At 38.0% G+C, this 25,310-nt stretch overlaps 1 protein-coding gene across 4 annotated transcripts in view; it reads right to left on the bottom strand.

Moving 5' to 3' along the window:
* Nucleotides 1-25,310, bottom strand: part of Prrg1 (proline rich and Gla domain 1) — a 103,338-nt gene that overhangs the window by 40,938 nt on the left and 37,090 nt on the right. For all 4 annotated transcript variants that reach the window (XM_051142389.1, XM_051142390.1, XM_051142391.1 and 1 more), the window contains one exon: nucleotides 16,860-16,909. In XM_051142389.1, the coding sequence (XP_050998346.1) occupies nucleotides 16,860-16,869 (10 nt within the window). In that variant the 5' untranslated portion in view covers nucleotides 16,870-16,909. The remainder of the gene's footprint in view (nucleotides 1-16,859; nucleotides 16,910-25,310) is intronic.

A 25,310-nucleotide genomic window follows, 5' to 3' on the forward strand; every position in this document is an offset into this window, starting at 1 on the left:
ACAAAGAATCATAGTATGTATTCACTTACAAGCCATATAGTACAGGATAACCGCACAATTCGCAGACCCAAAGTAGATAAGTGACAAGGAGGGCCCAAGGGACGATTCTTAAATCTCACTCAGAAGGGGGAACAGAATAGAGAGAAGTGCTTGAAGAGAAGGTAAAGGATAGGAGAAGGAGTGCTGAGGGAAATGGAGATCTGAGGTGGGGGTGGGGGCTGACAGGAGGACATAGGGCTTGCAGAGCGAAGAGAAACCATAGCCTGGGACATCTCTGAGACAAGCTAGAGAGACCTACAACAGGGTAGACTACTGGGAGGATATGAAGGTGACTCTAGCTGAGGTCTCTACTAGTGGCAGACATAGAGACTGAAGAGGCCACCCTCTAACCAGACAGGATTCCTAGTAGAGGAAGGGGAACACCAACACATCCACAAAAATCTGGACTCAAAATTTACCCTGCCTACAATATGTGAAGGGTTCAAGAAAGAACAAAGACGAAGGGAATGTCCAACTAATGCCTGGACACACCATGCAAGAGAGCCAACCCGATCCTATTAACGACACTCTGTTATTCTTGCAGATGGGAGCCTAGCATAGCTGTCCTCTGAGAAGATCCGTGCAGCAACAGATCGAAACAGATGAGATTCACAGCCAAACACAAGGTGAAATGCAGAGAACCTTGTGGAAGAGTAGGAGGAAGGATAGAAGGACCTGGAGCAATAGCATTCTGTCAAAGTTTTAGGAATTACACCAGTTGATTTAAAGATATGGCATATTAGTATAGGTATACACTAGGGAAAATGGCTTGCCAAAAGAATCAAATGTGAAAATTCAGTGGTCTAAGTTCTACATAATTAAATACACAATGGCATGGAGTCATTAAAACAAGACTACTCTATGATGGCTATTTCTCCTGTAACTAATGTCTTATATCAAGGTGTAAGTAGTATTAGTGCTTACACAGACTACCACAATAAAACTTCTTCTGGGATTCATGGGTCTTGTCTACACTGATTATTGTTCCTTCCCAAATGGAAGAACTATTTATCTTTGCTTCAGAAGGCAAAATCTCAAGTCTCTGATAGGGTTGAAGACCAGATAGTATAGTTTTACAATTAAGCTTAATTGTTTAGAAGTTAAGATGTTTTTAGATCTAGTTAGATGTTGTAAGTTGATGGAGATGAGATATGATAGATATTGATTTAGATTCAGAATTTTAGACACACCAAGATAGGAAAGATATTTTCTTCAAGGTTGCCAAATACAAAGAGCCAAAACACTATGAAAGTAACATTAATATAATTCCTGATTGTTTGTGGTTTTTCTTGCTGTATGTAGTTTATTTTATATATGTACAATAAATATATATATAATAAAAAATTAAAAAGGCAAAAATCAGCCTTATATAATTCTTTAAATCTGAGCTAGAGTTCTAAATTCATAGATTTATGCTATAGTGATTTTTTATTATCCATTAACATAGACAGTATAATATGTATTCTATGTGGCAGTTGCAGTCTAGACTCTAAGAATGTATAATGAATGTATAATTGTACTAGTAAAGCACCTAATACGTTTAAGCAAAATGTCCCATTTCATACTTACCACAAAAACATTCAGCTATAGTTCTCTGTAGTTTACAAATAGAGTCCAACAGAAAAGGGAAGTGAAGTTCAGTAATAAATATCTTCTGTTTTGTTAAAACATGGATTCTAGTAATGCATTCAATATGGAAATTAGCCCTTAAATGTTAATTTGATCTAGAAATGATAGCATGAAAAGAGTATTCTTAATTTGTAGCATAAGGAAGACTGTTCAGTATTAAGTTTGCAATGCCCTATGTGCAGCTACTGACTGAGTATTGCGGGTCACTTTGAACTAACTAGAGAATTTAGATGAAGTCTAAATTGCTAGAATTCTATTACATGTTCTTCTAAGACAGTGTGATACTCTCTAAAAAGGTTAAAAAACGAGATTTCATGGTATATACAGAATAAGACATATAATCTATTTTTTTTAAAGGGAAAGATTTATTTTTATTTTATGTGTAGACGTATTCTTGCTTGTATGCATGCCTGGTACTAAAGACACTGGAAGAGGTTGTCAGATTCCCTGGAACTGGAGTTACAGGTTATGAGCCACCACATATGTGCTGGGACTCAAACTCAGGTCCTCTGAAAGGCCAGCCAGTGCTCTGAACTGCTGAGCCATCTCCTCAGCCTGTATCTGTGCCTTCTTACTGTTAAAAGTCTACACGTAGCAAAATATGGTCTGAGATCATACTTGTGGCCCGGTGTTACAATAAAATGTATCTGTTCAGCCTAGGAAACTGACACAAAGAGACTGAAATATAATTCAAAGCTGCAATCACTATGCTGGGCAGAATCTAAACTGCTAATTTTTTTTTTAACAACAAACTATTCTAATCCTCATAACCTACATATATTCCAAGCTCTTGCGAATCTCATCCTCAGTGACCTCTCTCCTCCAGCTCTCAATCTTCAACTCTTCCCTGTTATCAACTGTCAACTCTTGGCTCCTCCCCCTCTCCAGGACGTCCCGTCTTCCACTTCCTGTCCTTCTGCCCAGCTGATTGGCTAAACAGTGCTTTACTGATAGTTGTTAAATCCACTCAACACATCCTTCCACAGCCTGGTTATAGGGGAGACCTATATCTTATAAACCTGTAAAAAAAATGGATACTATAAATATTTACTAAGAAACAATCTAATAATTGTTAAAGCCAAATTGATCAACAGAATTGTGGATGATTTTTATTCTCTTTGCACATTGAAAAGACTTCAGTAGGCTCAAATTAGTATTTTTGAATCAAAGGATTTCAAATGTGAAAAGTATTTTTTTTGAAATTCATTTAACCCAATGATAGTATGGTAAAGGTAACTAGCAAAGGAATCCTCTTCAAATCAAAATGATAGGGAGAAATAAAAACAGAAAAAAAAAATCTAAAATAGAGTTCTTCTGTTGGAAGCCCTTCCTTTTCTCCCTTCCCTCAGGGCCACATTTAGAAAACTTAATGCTTCACTGAGTGTAATAAAACCACTGATCCATCTCAATCCCTTTATTTTACTGACTAGGAAATGGAAATGTACAGTCTAAGTGACTAAACCAAAACACAGACGTTTGATTATAGGGTTAGAACTTGCCTCTGTCTCTAGAACCACCCACTGGTCTCTCTTTAACTCATAAGAAACACAATCATATCATAAAGATGAAAGACAAACCACAGACTCAGTAAAACTTTTACAAATTATACATGATTAAAAGACAGTTACACAAAACAAAAACAGGAGGGCTGTTAAGTTCAAGGTTAGCCCTGGCTTCATACTCAAACCTTGAGTCAAAAATTCAAAAAGAAAAAAGTCATTTCTTTAAACAGATAAACAACTCTTAAACTCAAGAATAAACAAAACAAAACAAAACAAAACAGATGGATTAACAAACATGCTGATTACCTTAACAAATACTTCACCAAAGATAAGTATAAGATGTCAAATAAATCTATGAAAGAACTAGTGGTTCCCAACCTTCCTAATGCTGCAACCCTTTACTACAGTTCCTCAAGTGTGGTGACCCCAAACCATAAAAAGATTTTTGTTTCTACTTCATAACTATAATTTTGCTACTGTTAAGAATCATGTTTTAGAGAAAGAAAGCAGAATAAAAATTTCCAAGATCTTCAAAGTGGAAGATATATAAGGTTACAGACTATTGGGTATGGTGTGTCCTTTGTGGTTGATGGAAATGCTTAAGAAATAGATGGCTATATAGTACTATGGTTGTAATAAACACCACTGACCTACATACTTTAAAATGGCCATACCTATTATTCTGCCACTTTTGACCTAACTGTAAAAGGTCAATTATTTTGAGTTTAAGAAACCACTAAAAACTCATAGAATGGTGAATAGTTATGCTTATACCCACAGACAAAAGCTCCTCTTCACTTTAATCAAAGCAGCCTGTCCTGATAATGAAAGATGGAGAGTCTTGTGGCTATCCAAAATGTAAAGAATAAACAACCCCTTATAAGGTTAACAAAATACTGTGCAAGAAGGAATTAGGAAGTGTATAAAAGGCAGAATATACAGGGCAGGGCTGTGAAATATCATTCTCTGGGCTTGACGCACGATTGCAATCAGTAATTCACAACTATAGGTATCTGACCCAGGCTTTCAAAAGATCAGTCTTATAGATAATCAATGAAGGATAGGGGAGGGAGGATCGTGGAACCTTATTCTTTACCTCTGACCTACTGGCTACTAATAGAACCACTGTGTTTAGTTGCATACATATAGCTGAGCCCACCGAACTCCAGCCATTAGCTCCAAGTCCATGATCACACGGACGCCCTGACTAATCGCAGTAGGTCACAAATCAAAGCAAATAGATACAAATATAAGAGAGAGATTCATAAGCATGAGATGAGTTAACAGAGGTGGGATGTTAGAGTTGTCAGTGTGCATTGTGTAAATGTGAAAAAATGTCTAAAATCAAATTTATATAATAAAAAATAATTTAAAAACCCAATTTATATACCAAGTGTTATATTCTCAAATCTACATAAGAGGCAAAAAGACTGCATCAATCATAAAAGCTCTCATTAATGGGCTTTAAGAAGTAGCATGTCCATTAAACAGGTATTTTTCCCTAGTGGAAAACACTTGCCAGGAAGAAATAATGGTAGCTGTCAGCCCCAAGCAGATTTGTATTACTGTTATAAAATTAGGAAGATTAAGTGCTTACAATAAACTCGTGACATCATCTAAACTGCAGCAAGATGAATGTCACCGTAATAAAGAGACTCAAATTTAATAGAGACAAAATGAAACAATTAATTGACTTTAAATAAATGCCCTTACTTGAAACAGGGAGCTCCCAAATAAAATTAAGCCATATATTTTGAGACTGTCATTTTGCAAAGAATTGAGACATGTTATGTCTAATGTCATCTTCCTCATAGTGCTGTGCTACATTACTCCTGGCTTTAGCCCCAAAGAACTCAACCATGTTCTCAACTTATCAAAACTTACTATGAGGACAGAGCTTTAATCTATACAGGACCAATGTTTTTGTTTTGTTTTGTTGTTAGTTTTAAAGAAAGCATTTTATTTTCTGAGTTTTGTGATTTTACACCATATAACTATCCTTTAAGAGATTGGAATACTGGCTGGAGAGAGGACTCAGCCATTAAAAATGCACAACCAGAAAGAAACCAGAATTCATTAACTGCTTTGTGTTTTGTTTCATTTTTATCAAAGTCTTCCTTGCACCAGTGGGGAAAATAACCCTTAAATAGCAACACACAAAGCGCTAATCACTATGAACATGTTCTAAATCCTAAGGATCATTTTTTAATTTGTTTCTTCTTCTTTTAAATTAAAATCATTTTTGTTTTTGTTTATTTGTTTGAATGTTTGAGACATTTGGACATGGGTTCTTTCTTTTAATTAAAAATTTTTTTCAAGACTTTTTAATCACCATTTTATCATCATCAGGGGGAACTTTTTTGCTTTTTGTTTGTTTTGTTTTTTTTAAAGAAGTTGTCATCTTACCCCCCCCATTCTTTCTTATCTCTCTCTTAACTCTGTCTCCTCCTCTCCCTTCCTCTCTCTGTCTCTGTCTCTCTGAGGTACCCCTCCCCCTTTCCTCCTCTCCCCATGCACATTTAATAAACTTCTTGTAATTAAAAAAAAAAAAAACAGGTTTTCACATATGACAAACTGGCCTTCAACTGTAAATATGAATTTAAATTCCTGATCTTTCTCCTTCCACCTTCTGACCTGGTTTACAGGCCTATGCCATCATGCCCAGGCCAAGGGATGCCACAATTGACATCACTATTCTATATCCACTCATAGCAGAACATCAAGGTCATGGTACCAGTATGTGTGGAACATGAAGATAAAAAGTGACTTTTCAGACTCAGGTTTTCTAAATCTGAGACACTCTTCTAAACTTTGAACTTTGTTTTTTACCTGAGCATTTGAATGCATTCCAAAATCAGAATACTGTAAAAGGAGAAGGAGAAAAAATGTTAAGCTACCTTCACACTTCCTCACTATTGTTTCCAAATAATCCCTGCTTGCTACTCCAGGTATGAGAAGTTCTATAAAGAACCGCAGAAAAGCAGCATGTTAAAAGATGCATGGCCATATTTCCCATTTTGTAAATGATGGGAGGGAGCACCTATGGTTTACTTTTTTGTTGTTGTTGTTATTTTTGTTTGTTTTTTTGTTTTTCGAGACAGGGTCTCTCTATGTAATCCTGGACTCCCTTTGTAGACAAGACTGGCCTCGAACTCAGAGATCCAAACAACATGATGGGCTTCCTCAGCACTTCTGGTCTTAAGGTGAAGACAGTAGCCATGAATAACAAATAGATGCCACAAATTACAGAAAAAGCAGTTATAAATGCAATGAGTTCTAACACAGAAAATAATTTCATATAACAGATATAGTTTTACAAATCAGAATTCAGTTTATAAAAATTACCACAGTAAAAAAGCAATTTGTTGCTCTTTCTCTTCCAGTCCCAGGCTCTGTGGGAGCCACAGGTTACCTTGAAGACATGGCCAAGTCCAAGAACCACACCACACACAACCAGTCCTGCAAATGGCACAGAAATGGTACCAAAGATACGACTCTCTTAATCGGCTTGACCCCAAGTTCCTGAGGAACATGCGCTTTGCCAAGAAGCACAAGAAAGGTCTGAAGAAAATGCAGGCAAACAATGCAAAGGCAACGAGTACATGTGCAGAGGCCATTAAGGCCCTTGTGAAGCCTAAGGCCATTAAACCCAAGATGACAAAGGGCCCCAGCTGCAAACTCAGCCAGCTTGCTTTCATCGCTCATCCCAAGCTTGGAAAGAGTATTCGAAGCTACATGGCCAAGGGTTGTAGGCTCTGCCAATCAAAGCCCAAGGTTCAAATGAGGGCAGAGGCTGCCAGTGCAGCTAAGGCCCAGGCTTCAGCCCCAGTTCAGGCTCCCAAAGCTGCCCAGGCCCCTGTGAAGGCCCCACAGAAAAGGCTTCTGCCAATGTGAAGGCAGATGGCCTGGTGTGACACACCTACCTACACACTATTTACAGATGACCAGTGTCCTGTGCTGTTTTTACAAATAAACCCAAAGCAAGAAAAAAAAGCAATTTATTTTGTGGAAAAAGATATTATTTAGAGGAGAATCCAAGATGGCCAGCCCAAACACACACTGTGCCTGATCAGGAGGACAGCAGGGATTACACAGTGACCTAAGGGACGAAGGCAGAACTATATATCACCAGGGTTAGTGAGAAGGGTCCACACTGTGTGGAGCATGGGTGGGTCTAGCCTCTGGACACCTGGTTAATCCATAGAAAAGCCCCTGGGTCCCTGCAGGCATGTGCACAGCCTCCTCAGTCCAGCCACTCACCTGCTTGCAGGCCACACTTGCTTGTGATCTGGGTATCAGACTGAACTGAAGACTACAAAACACTAGTGTTTGCATTTTCTAAGCCAGATCACACCTCACGGTCTGGAACACAAGTGGACCCGACCTCAGGTCTCCTAGCCAATCCACAGAAAGTTCCTTGGTCCACACAGGTACTGGTACAGGCTCCAAGGACTAGCCACAATCATGGCAGGGAATGCAGCATCTGAGCTCTGTGACTCAGATGAAACTGTGGACTACCAAAAAAAGAAAACCCCATCTGGGTCTTCTAGACCAGAGGAGATGGCACAGTCTGGAACACAAGTGGATCTGACATCAGGTCACCTGGCAAAATCCACAGAAAGTTCCCAGGTCCATACAAACACAGGGTTGGGCTCCAAGGTCTAGCCACATGCCTATCAGGGCATATTGCACCTGCACTATGTGTCTCAGCAGGAACTGTGGGCTACAAAACAGTGTCGAGTCTCCCTGCCCAGAGGAGATACCACAGTGTGGAACACAGGTTGATCTGACCTCAAGTCACCCATTTGGTCCATCTGATGTCCGCAGATGACAGGTCTCAACCTATAGCCATCCACCTACTAGCTGCTATTAATGGCCAGTGAAGGACACCAGAAACTACCACCCAATGCCAAAGCCAGCAAGATAGCTAAAGGTCAGTGTAAAAATGTAGACAACAAAAGCTAAAATATTATGGGATCACCAGAACCCAGTTATCTCAAAGCAATCAGCCCTGGAAAATTCATAATAACCCATCTGAGACACAAGAAAATAACCTCAAATCTTTCCTAATGAAGGTGTGGATGAGAAAAGAAAAACCTCTCACCACATAATAATGAAAATGCAAAGGGTACAGAACAAAAAAAAAAAAAAAAAAATAAGAGTAGCAAGAGAAAAAGGCCAAGTAATATACAATGGCAAATCTATCAGAATCATACCCCACATTTCAGCAGAAACCATAAAAGTTAGAAGGGCCTGGAGCAGATGCTTTGCAAACCATATGAGACCACAAATGATAGGCCAGACTACTATACCCAGAAAAACGTTCAATAACCATAGATGGAGAAAAAGATATTACAATACCTATCCACAAGTTCAGCCTAATATTCAGTACCGTAAGGAAAACTCCAACCGAAGAAAGCAAACTACACCCAGGAAAACAGGAAATAAATAACATCACATTAGCAAAACAAAAACTAGAGAAGCACACAAACACATTACCACAACCAACATCAAAATGAAAGGACTTAACAGTCACTGGTGACTAATTGTCCCCAAAATCAACTACAATAAGGAGACACAGATTAACAAATGGATGTGCAAACAGAAACCAATATTCTGCTGCATACAAGGAAAAAACTCTCAGCCACAAAGATAGACATTACCTGAGAATAAAGAGCTGGAAAAAGGTCTTCTAAGAAAATGGACACAAGAAGCAAGCTGGAATAGCCATTCTAATATCTATAAAATAGACTTCAACCAGAATTAATAAAAAGAGATGTGGAAGGACACTTCATATTCAAAAAAGAAAAACTCAACCAAGATGACATTGCAATTCTGAACATCTATGCCCCAAATACAAACGGACCCACATTTGTAAAGAAACATTAATTAAGCTTCAATCACACATTGATCCTGACATATTAATAATAGTGGGAGACTGCAACACCCCACTTTCACCAATGAAATAGAAGCTAAACAAAGAAACAATGACATTATCAGATACCATGAATCAAATGGATCTAAAAGATATCTACAGAAATTTTTACCCAAACATGAAAGATTATACCTTCTTCTCAACACCTCATGGAACATTCTCCAAAACTGACCATATAGTATGTCACAAAGCAAGCCTCAGCAGATTCAAGAAGATTGAAATAATAACTTGTATCCTATCAGACCACCATGGACTAAAGCTGAACCCCAATAACAATAGAAGCAACAAAAAGGTTACACACACACTTTGAAACTGAACAACTCTCTACTCAATGATAAGTGGGTCAGAGAAGACATAAAGAAATTAGGGACTTCCTAAAATTCAATGAAAATGATGGACACCATACCCAAATTTATGTGATACAATAAAAGCAGTGCTAAGAGGAAAGTTCATAAAATTAGAAAGAAAAAGAAAGTGACATAACAACCAACACCGTGGAGATGGAACATTATCAAACTCATTATATGAGGTTACAGCTGCCTTGATACTTTAAAGAAAGACCCAACAAAGAATTTCAGGCCAATTTCCCTCATGAAAACTGATGAAAAATACTCATTAAAAACACTCACAAACCAAATTCAAGCACACATCAAAGATATCATTCACCATGACAAAGTAAGCTTCATTCCAGTCATGCAGGGATGGCTCGATATACTGAATTCTGTCAATGTCATCCACCATTTTAACAAACTGAAAGGTCGTCCATAGGAATCTACATGCCTATTCTCAAGCTGTACTATTGGGCAACAGTAATAAAAATGGCATGATACTGGCATAGAAGTAAGATGGTTGGTCAATGAAATCAGATTCAAGACTCAGAAATAAACCCACACACCTATGGGCACTTGATTTTTGACAAAGAAGCCAAAACCATACAATGGAAAAAAGATGGCATCTTCAAAAAATGGTGCTGGTCTACCTGGATGTCTACATGTAGAAAAATGCAAATGCATCAATATTTATCACCCTGAACAAAACATAAGTCTAAGTGGATCAAAGACCTCAACATAAAACCAGACACACTAAATCTTTAGAAGAAAAAGTGGGGAATAGCCTTGAACTCATTGGCATAGGAGACAACTTCATGAGCAGAACACCAACAGCTCAGGCAATTAATAAACGGGACCTCATGAAACTGAAAACCTTCTGTAAGGCAAAGGACACTGTTAACAGAACAAAACAACAGCCTACAAACTGGGAAAAGATCTTCACCAACTAAACATCTGACAAAGGGCTAATATCCAAATATATAAAGGAGTCAGGGAATTAAACGCCACCAAAACAAATAATACAATTAATATATGGGATACAGAGTTAAACAGAGAATTGTCAGCAGAAGAACACTGAATGACCAAGAAACTCCTAAAGAAATGTGCAATGTCCTTGGTTATCAGAGAAATGCAAGTCAGAACCCCTCTGAGAGTCCATCTTACACTTACAAGAATGGGTGTCCTCATTTTGGCCACAGACAGAATTCTGCCTAAAAATGGGCAAGCTTGAAAGTAGGCAGAGTCAATGGCTAGACTCTGCCAAGACAGGATAAGCAAGACCCCAATAGTTGCTGCCTCACAAATATGTCTGTCTGATATACTGGGCCAGAAGGCTGAAGATGGTGCTCCAACATTATGTAGAGTTTTGAGTGACTGTTCAAACAGCAAACTGTCTCTGCCATTTTCTCATTTTGGAAGCTGCTAACCTGCACTTTCTGTTTACTCATTTAATTAATTTTATTCCTTCTCAAATCTCTGATGGGATTGAAGACCAGATAGTTTAGTTTTATAATAAAGTTTAGTTGTTTAGGGATTAAGATGTTTTTTAGGTCTAGATAGATGTTTTAAATTGATAAAGATGAGATATGATAGATATTGGTTTACATTCAGAATTTTAGATGCACCAAGATAGGAAAAATGTTTTCTTCAAGGTTGCCAAATACAAATAGCCAAACCACTATGAATGTAACATTAATATAATTCCTGATTGTTTCATGGTTCTTCTTGCTGTAGGAAGTTTATTGTATATGTGTAATAATATAAATGTATATGTAAAAAAAGAAAAATAAGTAAGTAAAATTCAGGTGACAGTACATGCTAGCAAAAATATGGAGAAAGGGGAGCATTCCTACATTGCTGGTGGGAGTGCAAAACTGGAACAACCAGTTTGGAAATCTCAGAAAATTGGGAATAATGCTACCACAAGACCCAGCCATACCACTCTTGAGCATATACACAAAATATGCTCCATCATACAACAAGGACATTTGCTCAACTATGTTCATAGCAGCTTTATTTTTAATAGCCAGAATCTGGAAACAACCTACATGCCACTAAACAGAAGAATGGATAAAAAAAAAATGGTAAATTTGCACAATGGAATACTACTCAGCTATTAAAAACAAGGAAACCTTGAAATTCGCAGGCAAATGGATTGAACTAGAAACTTTCATCCTGAGTATGTAACCCAAACCCAGAAAGACACACATGGTATATACTCACTTATCAGTGGATACTAGCCCAACATGGATGTCTTCTGAGAGATTCCACCCAGCAGAAGATTGGGACAGATGCTGGGACTCACTGATAGACTCTGGATGGATCGTTGAGAGTGGTATGGAAGAATGGAAGGATGGAAGGACCCAGAGGGTTCAGGAGCCCCACGAAGATCCCATTATGGCCATCGGATCTGGACCCAGAGGGGCCTGAACAAACTGTTACACCAACCAAGGACAATGCATGCAGTAAACCCAGACCCCCTGGTCAGATCTAGCCAATCGACAGCTCGTTCTCCATAGTTGTGGGGAGAGTGGAGAATGCCTCTGAGATGAATTCTGGTGCCCTCGATTTGATCACTTCCCCCTTGGTGGTGAGACCGGTGGGGGGCACCCACAGAGGAAGGGGAAGCAGGCTATCCAGATGAAACCTGATAGGCTGTGGTGATATGTTTGGGGAGGAGGTTCCCTTCTGTCAGAGGTCTCGGGGAAGGGAACAGGGTGGAAGAGGGTGGAAAGGTGGGAAAGATAAGATATAAGTGAGGGATAACAATTGGGATATTATCTGAATAAATTAAAATAAATAAAAAATTTTTAAAAATGACCTTAAAAATGATTTTACTAAGGGTACTGTGTTTTCTAAAAATAGTTTTTTAAACAAAGATATTAATTGTTTAAGGGAAGAATAGTAAAAATAAAGCCTTAAGTTCCACCTGAAAATGGAAAGTCTTCTTAGACTCTTCTTTTTGGAAATGCTTATTTTCTACTAGATGTTTCTATATAATCACATATTATTCTTTTTTGAACCAGCATCTCATCATTGAATGTCATAAAATTCTGTGTTGTGTGACACCTTGTATTCTTTGTTTCAAGAAAAGGCAAAAGAGATCTTTAGTCAAAAAGGGCAGCTTTCACATAGGACAAGTAAATATTGCTGGGCTACTTCTTTTAGGTTCCTTTTCTTTTTTTAAAATATTGTTTTTTTATTAATTTATTCATATTACATCTCAATTGTTAGCCCTTCCCTTGTATCTTCCTATTCCTCCCTCCCGCTTCCCCCCTCCTCTCTCCTCTATGACTGTTCCTGAGGGAGACCTCCTCCCCCTGTATATGCTCTTAGAATATCAAGTCTCTTCTTGGTAACTTGCTATCCTTCCTCTGAGTGCCACCAGGCCTCCCCATCCAGGGGACATGGTCAGAAAAGGGGCACCAGAGTTCGTGTGAAAGTCAGATCTCACTCTCCACTCAACTGTGGAGAGTATCATGTTCATTGGCTAGGTCTGGGTAGGGGTTCAAAGTTTATTGCCTATATTTTCCTTGGCTGGTGCCTTAGTTTGAGGAGGACCCCAGGACCCAGATCTGCGTGTCATAAAGTTCTTCTTGTAGGTTTCCAGGACCCCTTGAATCCTTCTATTTCCCCATTCTTCCACGCTACTCTCACCTAAAGTCTCAATAGGATGTCCTCTCCTCTGACCCACTTTCTTGGTAAGTAAAGTTTTTCATGGTACGTATCCCTTGGACTAGTGTTTCGATATAAGTGAGTATATACCGTTTGTCTCTTTTTGCTTCTGGGTGAACTCACTCATTATGATAATTTCTAGATCAAGCCATTTGTCCACAAATTTTGGGATTTCCTTGTTTTTTATAGCTGAGTAGTAGTCCATAGTGTAAATGTACCACAAATCCTTTATCCATTCTTCCACTGAGGGACATTTAGGCTGTTTCCATGTTCTGGCTATTATGAATAAAGCAGCTATGAACATGGTTGAGCATATGTCCCTGTTGTGTGGTAGGGCATTTTCTGGGTATATTCCAAGGAGTGGGATAGCTGGGTTTTGAGGAAGCCCTATTCCCATTTTTCTGAGAAAGCGCCAGATAGCTTTCCAAAGTGGTTGTACTAGTTTGCATTTCCACCAGTAATGAAGGAGTGTTCCTCTCTCTCCACATCCTCGCCAGCATGTGGTGTCACTTGAGTTTTTGATCTTTAGGCTCATTTTCTTATAGAAGGTTCACAGCAAAGCTTTTGAAGTGAACTGTCTTGACACCTACTATGATCTTTGCCAAACTGTGCTACTAGCCTTTGAATTATTACAGGCACAGATCATTACAAACTACAGGGTTTTTATATTTGTGGCACTTTGCTGTCTGAAAGATATGTGTGCTTCAGCTGTCTAAAAATATTAGTGGACATTAAGCTATTTCACTTTAACTACCTGTCTATTCCCCCATGATATTAGACCATCACTACAGATTTCCAAAAATAATAATTACCTCATACTTCTCAGCAACAGAGAGCTCCTATAATGTAGTCAACTTCTCATATTACTAATAATTATGATATTCAGAGCATATTTTATCAGAAGAAATGAAAACTTATGATGTCATAAGACCTAGTTCTGCATTTTGGCTTTCTAATATAAAAACTATAGGCTATTCACTATAGAGGATATTTTATAGTTTATATATAAATACATATATAGTTTATATATAAATATATAAATGGAGATATAAAAGTTTTTGTACAACTCAAGGAAAATAAATGTCAGTGGAAACATATGTGAGTTACAAAGTACTGCATATACTTATTAATATAAAATAACTTATAAATCCTTGAGCTCTAAGTAGTAAGCCCTGATTAAATACTTCATAAAGAGTAAAAGTGATTTTAATACTGCACAGAGTAAATACTGATTATAGTCAAATAAGAAACTAAATATACATGTCTTTTCTTTACCTGCCCTCCTATTTCATTGTGATGGGGTCTCATAAATTACAGGGTGGCTTAAGACTTGCTATATATTCAAGATTGATTCTGAACATCTATTCTCATTGCCTTCATCTCCCAAGTGTTAGGAGTACCAACTGGTATGCAATGCTATGGACTAAATCCAGGGCTTTGTATATGATAGGTAAAGACTCTAGGAATTGAACTACATAGCCATTGCCTCTGCCTTTTTTAAAGTTTTAAACTTTATTATCTTTCATGTCCTACAAAGAAAAGTTTCCTATATTCATAAAATATTGATTTGTCCTTATTAAAGGATAAAAAAATAACATCAATTTTAATTCTCACACAAACCTGATGCCATCTTTGCAAATGTGTCCTAGTATATAACATATTGAGTTTTATTTATAAGAATGATTATGAAATGCACTAAACTTCATTACAGAGCAGAAAAAAAAGAAAAGAAAAGAAAATCATGAGCACACAGTAACATTCTGTTTTTTCCACTAAAATTACCAGCAATTAACCAATATAATCATGCAAACTTAAGTAACACTTCAAGAATAAAGTATGGTGTCTCTTTGACATTTACAAGAATGTTTTCCAGGTGGTCACCACCAGTAGTCAAAAAACAGCTTATTTGAAGCACTTCCTTTTTTTCAACCTCCAGGTTGGAAATATGCCCATCTTTGCAGATTACATTACTATGTTCTATTCTATTAATTGCCTGAGCACTGAATGGCTATTTGCTTCAACATCTTTTAAATGAGGCCCCTAATGATCCCAGTCTGAAAATTAAAAAAAGAAACAAGAATGGGTTCTTTTGACTTAGTGCAGCTCTTTTCCATATGGTGACAATGGATGCCAACAGCTAGGGAATTCTCCAAATCTGCCTGTAGCTTTGCAGATTGGATGACAACCAAGAACTGAGATATTCTGAAAGCTTCCACTGACTTTAGGATGCAGCAAGCATGGATTAATTCTAGAAATGGGTCTTGTTGTATTTGTATGTAAAGTTATTACTCAATTAAAAAAACTGTCAGTAGTTGGAGGTTGGCATCTTTTGTAAATGTTTGGCAAGAACTGGGATCTCTAAAACAAATTAACTTCCAAAGGAAGCTCTATGCACACAGGAGCAACAAGGTACAGAAGGAATTCCCATGAGTGATCTGTGATGTGGAGACTGCCTGTAAAGATACATATGATGGTGAGGCAAGCAACTTAAGACAAAACTCTCAGTGAGTTTCAGAGCCCCACTCTGTTGCTTTCAAAAGCCTCTGATCAAATAACTTCATTTTGACCATTAAAAGGTCCATAAAGATACACTTATTCAATAAAGGTAGCAATAAGCTGATACCACTGCTCTATGCTATTAAACTTTATAGCTTTAAGCATATATCATCACATTATGCTAACCACATCCTCTGAAGGATGCATTAATTCTTCCTCAAAGATGGAAAAAAATTCCACTTAGAAAAGTGTTGAGATTAAAGTGAAGTAGTGGCTGTGGAACTTAAATTCTGGATTCATATGCAGCACTTCACATAACATCTTTCCTTAATACCCTTTATAGCACATCCCTTTTATGGTTCTTATATCTTAGAATTATTTATAAAGTCCATGTTATGGGTGGTCCATATAAGTAATGAAATGACCTTAAATGTCTATATTGTCCAATGTCCAATAGCCATATGAAAAACCGAAAATAAGCACAAAGAAGTCATATAATGGTTTTTCGTGTTGACTTACCTGCTTTAAAATAAATAAAAAATACTGGCACATAATAGGACCTTTAATTTGTGTTACTATACTTTCTACTTATTTTCTTTAAGATTTAGTAATTTATTTTTATGTATGTGAATATATAGGTGCTTGAATGAGTTTGTGTGTACAATGTGTACACAGATGCCTACAGAGGCCACAGGGTATTGGAACACCTGAAACTGGAGATAAATCAGTTGTCAGGTGCCTGATGTAGGTAGAGGGAACCCAAGCCAGGTCCTCTTGAAGAAGAGTAAGTGCAGTTAATTACTGAGTCAGCCCATCTGTGTTACTACTAACAAAACTTAGATACCATCAAAGCATATGGGTAACTTTCGTAGAGATATAAAGAAGTTGGAATTTAGGGAGGGGAGAGAGGAGGAAGAGGGAGAGAGAGTGGGGCCAGGAGTCAAGGAGGTAGGAATTTGGGCAGATTTATGTAATATCAAATTTGAGCTACTACAAATACACACCACCACCACCAATAACAACAACAATAAGAAGAAAACAAAAAATCAGAATAAATTCAAAAACCAGTAAGTAAAACACAGTATAAGTATGTTGGTCTATTTCTACACAGTCCTGAATCAAACAATATTTTCCATCAATAGGGAAAAAATATAATTTATGCACCTAGAAACATACTTTTCATCTCAATTTCCCAGTTACACTGGATCACTATTAAGAGAACTTAAATCATTTTAAAAGGAAAGAGAAACTTACCCCTCCCCATTTTTTCTTGTGACTTCTGGCAGGTCTTGGATGACGATTCTCTATACAAAACAGAGCACATACATAGTCAGATTCACAGTGGCTGAGTCACTACATCAGATAAGCTCCATTACAGCTGATGCAGTCAGTGTGAGCATTTCCTTTCAATGCTTTCTAATCTTGCTCCCTGACAAAACTATTTTCTCGATCACAGCTATGTACCCTCAGAGAACAGAAACAGGAGACAGGAAGCATGGGCTGTCTCTATCAACTCACCATGATCTTCTTTATCTGGTAACATTTTTTGCTCTTGCTAAATTAAACTCATCAAATTGGTCACATGTTTATCTTTTAGGAGGACAGCCATATCAACAAAAGATGACAGGCAAAAATGCCAAAGGCTCAATGTTAATAACCAGGCTAGCATATTATTACCTTGCCTGTCTCCTCCTTCCCTTCATTATCATTGTGACAATTACAATACCCTTTACAGTGTAGCATTTTCCTGAATGGTGACAAACAGCAATGCCCCTAATTAAATTATGCTTGAGGCAAAGCAGCCACAGTATTTCCAACAAAAAAGTAAGAAGAAAACCCACAAATTGCAAAGGCAGTGGAAGAAAGGTATATATGTCAGAACAGAAATTATAATAGATGAAAAAACATAAGCATATAACAAATGAGAAGCCAATGTACATTATTAATTCTTTAGTTTCTTACACATAATATTTACCAGTAACTTGTAAGTTATCAATGTGTAGCTAAGTAGCTGGATGAAGGGGTGTGGGTGTGTGTGAAATGAAATGATATAATCTATTGATCCATTAAGAAATGCCTTTAATCCCAGCACTCAGGAGGCAGGGGCAGGCAGATCGCTGTGAGTTCGAGGCCAGCCTGGTCCACAAAGCGAGTCCAGGACAGCCAAGGCTACACAGAGAAACCCTGTCTCGAAAAGAAAAAAAAAAAAAAAAAAAAAAAAAGAAAGAAAAGAAAGAAAGAAAGAAAGAAAAAGAAGAAACTTACTTGAAGTTCAGTAGGGAAAATCAAGAAATAAATACCAGACTTGATAACTACTCATATGGCACTGGATAAACCATTTTCTACTTCAAATTCTCCACAGAAAGGGTGATGTCCTATATGGACATTGGGTTTCCCAAATTATATATACTCTTATTTTATATACTATAAATTTATATTTATATATTGTACATCTTATATATTATGTTTACATGTATGTATATATGTATATTCTGTGTACCCTGTAGAGTAATAAAATGTCATTCAAAAGCAAGGCTCTCTGATAAAATAAATGTCTGAAATGCTGACATAAGCCTATACAAGTTTCCTTGTCACCAAGCTTTTCAGATACTTAAAAATGATAATGATGGGATAGACAGATGGCTCAATGTTTAAGTTGTCGCCCTTACAGAGGACCTCGATTTGGTATTCAGAACCCATATGGTGGTTCACAACCAGCCTTAATTCTAGTTCCAAGAGATCAGATTCCCTCTTCTGACTTCCACAGGCACATTGAACACATATACTCATGCACACAAAATAAAATAATTAATTTTTAAATGAGTAATGAGAAATATAGCAAAAGTAAATCAATTTATTTTGGCATTTTATTATGAGCAATATTTCTCAGGGTTTAATTTTTTTTTCAAGACAGGGTTTCTCTCTGTAGTCTTGGCTGTCTGGACTCACTCTGTAGACTAGGCTGGCCTTGAACTGACAGAGATTCGCCTGCTTCTGTCTCCTGAGTGCTGGGATTACAGGTGTGTGCCACCATGCCTGGCTTCAGGTTTAAATATTTAAAGCATTTCTTATCTTTTTATTTTCTTTTGAAATCAGTTGAGGTTCCTCAAGATAATACTATACAAGGAAAGGTCAGGTCTTGTGTGCTCCTCACAGCAAAACCAAACAAAACAGAAAGAAATGAGCAGATGAACCAACCAATGAATGAATGAATGATAAATAGCTGGAAAGGAGGGGGTTAAGGAAGTGGGAAAGGAATGAGAGGGTAATAAAGGGTGGGTATGATCGAAATTCATTATATATATATCATAACAAAATTCAATATTATATAGCTAATATATGCCAATAAAAAGGATAACAAACTTTTATGAAAAACACTAGTTAATAAACAGGTTCTTTTCAAATTAGGGTACAGAACTATTGTCCCACTCCCTGGGCTTTCTCCTTGAAGTCATCTGTATATGTTGCTATCAGAAACTGAGAATTTGACATCACAGTTGCCTCCTAACCTTTCAAGTGAAATTATTCTATGAAGGCTTTAAGAGAAGTCATAACAGTAAAGGGTAATCTATCCATGTACAAATGAAGATTTAAAAGTGGTAAGCAGGGTGGTGGTGAGGTGGCCTAATTTGGATTTTAAGAAGCTATCACTGACAACTATGGGGAAAGGGGACTTAAGGGATGAGGACAGCTTGACTGGAGATGATAGCAAAGATGCTTAGGAAATCTGGCAGGACTTCTCCATTTCATTTTTACTTTCTTGCTTGTTCTTCTTTATCATGGAATCAATCTCTTTAGAAAGAATCAAGCCTATTTCTGTTGTTAGGGGGAACCACAAAGGAAGGAAAGGACTATGAGCCATGGGTCATGATTTTCAAAGAGCAACTGCTTCTCTAGAGGTCAGCATGGAAGGGTAAGATAAGTGATCTGGGATTGCCTTCTTCCTGGAGAAGACGAAACCAAGGAAGCAAAAGTCAATACCTACTGTAAACATCTAAATATCTAGAGGCAAACCTTTCAAGATCAGACTCTTTTTTTAAACAAAATGATTTCCTTAAAGATACAGGGTTTATAGCTACTATGTACATCACCAATCTCTCTACTTTAGGCTGTCTCTTGCTCCTGCTGCTGCCGGCACCCACGTTTATCATGTTTCTTTAACTCTGAGTCTTGCTTTTCTAGTCTCTGTTCATCAGAGGGGTATGTGTGTGTATGTGTTTGGTGTGAGGCACTTAAAGGCTTATACTTCTCTAAACATGAGTACTCCCGAACCTTATTTCTCAGTCAGGCCCCTATCTTAAAACTAAATAGCATATGTCCTTGTTGTGTGCTGGAGTATCTTCTGGGTATATTCCAAGGAGTGGTATAGCTGGGTCTTGAGGAAGCCCTATTCCCAATTTCCTGAGAAAGCGCCAGATAGATTTCCAAAGTGGTTGTTCAAGTTTGCACTCCCACCAGCAATGAAGGAGTGTTCCTCTTTCTCCACATTCTCGCCAACATGTGGTGTCAGTTGAGTTTTTTGATCTTAGCCATTCTGATGGGTGTAAGATGGAATCTCAGAGTCGTTTTGATTTGCATTTCCCTGACGACTAAGGATATTGAGCATTTCTTTATGTGCTTCTCAGCCACTTGAGATATTTAATTGAAAATTTTCTGTTTAGCTCTGTATCACTTATTTATTTATTTATATCACATATTTAAATTGGATTACTTGGTTTGTTGGTGTTTAATTTTTGAATTCTTTATATATTTGGATATTATCTCTTTGTCAGATATAGGGTTGGTGAAGATCTTTTCCCAGTCTGTAGGCTGTCACCTTGTTCTATTGACAGTGTCCTTTGCCTTACAGAAGCTTTTCAGTTTCATGAGGTCCCATTTATTAATTGTTGATCTTAGAGCCTGAGCTGTTGGTGTTCTGTTCAGGAAATTGACTCCTAGTGGAAAGAGGGGAACACCAACCCACCCACAAAAACTCCAACCCAAAACTTACTCTGCCTAGAATATGTTCAGGGACAAAACAAGCAGAGAAAAAGGAAATGTTCAACCAATGCCTCACCCAACCTGAGACCTACTCTATGGGAGACATCCAAGCCCTGATACTATTAATGACATTCTGCTATGCTTGCAGATGGGAGCCTAGCATAGCTGTCCTCTGAGTTGCTCCACCCAGCAGCTGATTGAAGCAGATTCAGAGACCTACAGTCAAACACTGGGTGGGAGGAAGCTCAGAGAGTCTTGTGGAAAAGTGGAGGGAAGGATAGAAAGACTCAGAGGGGACATATGCTCCACAAAAAAAAAGACCAATAGAACCAAATAACCAAGACCCAGGGGGACCTGTGGAGACTGAAGCACCAAACAAGGACCGTACATGGACTGGATGTAGGCCCCTACACAGATGTAACCGATGGGCAGCTCAGTCCTCTTTTGGGTCCCCTAGTAAGGAGGATGGGGGCTGATTCTGACATGGACTCTTTGGCCTACTTTACAATCACTTTCCCCTGGCGGGACTACCTAGGCAGGCTACTCAGGAAGAGGACTTGATATGCTGGGGTGGGTGGGTAGGTGAGGCTCCCCTTCTCTGAGGAATAGGGGGATGGGGATTGGGGAAACAGGGGGGGAGGGTGGGACCAGAAGGACAGGATGGAGGGGGCTACGACCACAATGTAAAGTGAATAATTAATAAAAAACAAAACAAAACAAAACAAAAGCAAAATTAAATAGCATTTCCAACATAATACAACATACTCAAAAACAAAGTCCCCTTTGGTCAAATATTAAGAAATATAAATAGGGCTGGGTGTGGTACCATACATTTTTAATCCCAGGAAATGAAGTCTGTGAGTTCAAGGACATCCTGGGATACATATTGAGTTTCACACCAGCCAGGATTAAATATTGAGACCTTGTCTCAAAAGAAGCAAATTAAATTAAACATAAATAAAAGTAACTACTCTCCTACGTATTTATCTAGCCTAACACTAAATAACCCCTATAACAATGTGACCCTCTTTGGGGGTCACACATCAGATATCCTAAACATCAATATTTACATTATGATTCATATCAGTAGCAAAAGTATAATTATGAAGTAGCAATGGAAGAACTTTATGGTTGTGGGTCACTTGCAACTTGAGCTATATTAAAGGGTTGAAGCATCCATTGCTCTGTAAGTAGATACTGCTTTCCTAAAAAGTAATGGATCAACCAGAAGTGGTGGAGCACACCTTTAATGCCAGCACTCAGGAGGCAGAGGCAGGTGGATCACTGTGAGTTCAAGGCCAGTGTGGCCAACAAAGCAAGAAGATATGTATGAAACCCTATCCCTCTATAATATAACCCTATCAAAATAGCTTCTATTCGCCCCTTAAATATCGTTGGTATAATTTTAACTATTTTATCTGTATTGTCTACAAAAGTTTGATTCACTCTTCAAAATAAGTAGTGACACCTTCCTCATTCTCTAATTAAGGCATAATCTTTTTCTTTGAACTAATAGTATGAAATTTAGGCCCTATTATGTACAGATACAACTACTTTATAGGACCTATCAAAATAATTCTCAAAAGTAATTTATGTTTCTACTACATATGTATGGAGTCTGCACAGGGTACAAGATTATTCCCAATGAAAGATCTAATGGACTACACAAACAGATTTAGGGTATGCTAACAAATATCTTACTGTAGTTTTTTAAACTGTCTCTATTTAGAGAGCACATAACTATGACAAAAATTTCAATATGCATAAAGTAATGACTACAGGAAAGCATGGTCCTTTAAATAATGACAAGACCACATGTGTCAAAGGCTAGGGTATCTGGTCAGAGGGAAACTGAGGGGAAATAAAAGGACTCTAATCCCGGTCCACCTAATTCTCTAGCTACACAGGTGGCTTTCCCAACCCGATGATGGTCAAGAGAAAGGCCAGCTTGGAAGAACCAAGAGGAGCCTAAGCGCCCCACTGCAAGGTTGTCAAGCCAAGTCACTCCTGCCTAGTAGCATTGGGAAATAGTCTAAAAACACCTAAATGAAAATGAGAAGCTCGAAGTTGATCCTGTTAGCTACTCACTGTATGATATTAAGCAAGGAATTAACTGCAATAGGATAGGCAACATGATCTTACAGCATAGTACAGAATTAAGTCATTAGATAAAAAAAAGTGCAATCAGAAGGGGAAAGAGTAGCAAAGGGTGAACAGGCTGGGGTGGCTAACCAAGAAACTAAAGATTTAGCTGCAGAAAAGGGACACACTGAAAAGTAGTCTACCCTCTAGAACAGAAGAGAAAGTGCTGTCCATTGGCTAGATCTGAATAAGGGATCTAGGTTTATTTACTGCATGCATTGCCCTTTGTTGGTGCAATAGTTTGTGCAGATCTCACTGGGCCCAGATCTGCCAGCCTTGATGGTCTTCTTGTAGGTTTCTAGGACCCAATGGATCCTCTGTGCTGTGTCTTTCATTTTTCAATAAGCCTGAGAAATATTCTTTTTTTCTCTTTTTGTTTATTTGTTTTGTTTTGTTTTTGGAGACAGACTTTCTCTGTGTAACAGTGGTGGCTGTACTGGACTCACTTTGTAGACCAGGCTGGTCTCAATCTTACAGAGATCCACCGGCCTCTGCCTCACCAAGTACTGGGGTTAAAGGCATGCACCACCACACCTGGCTCAGGGGAAGATTCTTATCAACTATTCTGTAAATGTGAGTTTCTTAGAAGCTCTAGTCACATTTTTAGTAAGGGGGAAATTCTTCCTCATCCCATTTTTTAAAGTGTAAATATTTTTTGTTTATTTTATTTTATTAATTTATTCAAATTACATCTCAATGGTTATCCCATCCCTTGTATCCTCCCATTCCTCCCTCCCTCCCATTTTCCCCTTACTCTCCTCCCCCATGACTGTGACTGAGGAGGACCTCCTCCCCCTCTATATGCTCATAGGGTATCAAGTCTCTTCTTGGTAGCCTGCTGTCCTTCCTCTGAGTGCCATCAGGACTCCCCATCAATGGGACATGGTCAAATATGAGGCACCAGAGTACCTGTGAAAGTCAGTCCCCGCTCTCCACTCAACTGTGTAGAATGTCCTGTCCATTGTCTATATCTGGGTAGGGGTTTAAAGTTTACTGCACGTATTGTCCTTGGCTGATGCCATAGTTTGCCCATGACCCCTGGGCCCAGATCTGCTCATCATAATGTTCTACTTGTAGGTTTCTAGGACCCTCTGGATCTTTCTACCATGCTTCTCTCATCTAGAGTCCCAATAGGATGTCCTCCCCTCTGTCCCACTTTCCTGATAAGTGAAGACTTTCATGGGACATGCCCCTTGGACTAGTGTCCAGATACAAGTGATTATATACCATTTGACTCTGCTTCTGTATTTTTAAGAGGTGAAGTCATTCACCAGTTGCTTATTCTTTGGTATAACCAGAAGACAGCAGGGTTCTGAGTCAGGGGAGACTGTCATTTTCTGAGGGTCATCAAACATAACATTCCACAGAAGGGGACTAGTTTTATATTCTTCAATACAAACATGCTAAATAACAATTCGTAGTCTCAATCATGTATTTGTGTCTAAATTAGTTCGAATTACTTGAACTACCCATAAACAAACAAACAACACTTGTTTGTTCTTTCCCTGTCAGAACTGTCTGCCTTGTTCTGGTTGTGGTGGTCAGTTTTCCTAAAATTTTTGATAATGCTCTGAAAGGAAGAAAATTTGAGGATATAAGGTATATGATATAAAACTGTAAATCAGTGGAAGTAAAAGATTATGAGCATTTGACAGTTATGTCAGATTCTCTTAAGGGAAATTTGTGGACAAATTTGGAACTAGAACAACAGTGTAGCAACAGCTTAAAATAAATCCATGAGCTGGAGAGTTGGCTCAGCAGTAAGAGCTCTTACAGAGCACCTGGATTTAATTCTTAACAATTAACTGTGGGCTCCAGTCACAGGGAATCTGGTACCCTCTTCTGACTTTCACATGTACCAGGCACACATGTGGTACATGTATATACATGCAGGCAAAACACTCACATACATAAAATAATAAAAAATATATAATTAAATAAAAGCATGGCTCTTCAGATTTTTGGTATGTGTGTTAGGAATTCTATATGAATTGAAATATCTCTTTACTGATCCTCAATCAATAAGATCTAAGTTATGAAAGAGAAAAATAAGTAAGTGAATAAATAAATGCTAAGTTATATACAATTTGATAAAGAGTTCTAACAAAAGTTCAAATGCAGTACAGGTTTTCGAATTTAGGCTTAGCTTGATAATTTCTATCTGATCGTAGGCAACTCATTAACTTTTTTTTTTGTTTGTTTGTTTTTTGAGACAGGGTTTCTCTGTGCAGCCTTGGCTGTCCTGGACTCACTTTGTACACCAGGCTGTCTTCGAAGTCACAGTGATCCACCTGCCTGCCTCTGCCTCCCAACTGCTGGTATTAAAGGCATGTGCCACCACCGCCCGCTCATTTAACCTTTTAAATCTTTCTTTCACTTTCCTGGGATTATCAAAGCATCTCTAACTTTATAGGCCTTAAGGAAAGTTTAAATGAAAATAGTTATAACAGTTCTTGGAATCAGTAAGTAGGACCATGAAGGTATTAACACAGGTTTGGCACATCCTAACACAAATGCTTTGGTTCCATCTGATTTTTCTGGGTTTCATTTTAGTTCAAGGCATTCAAATTAATAATAACAATT

This window comes from Acomys russatus, chromosome X, assembly GCF_903995435.1.
Source record: "Acomys russatus chromosome X, mAcoRus1.1, whole genome shotgun sequence".
In the NCBI taxonomy this organism is placed as follows: domain Eukaryota; kingdom Metazoa; phylum Chordata; class Mammalia; order Rodentia; family Muridae; genus Acomys; species Acomys russatus.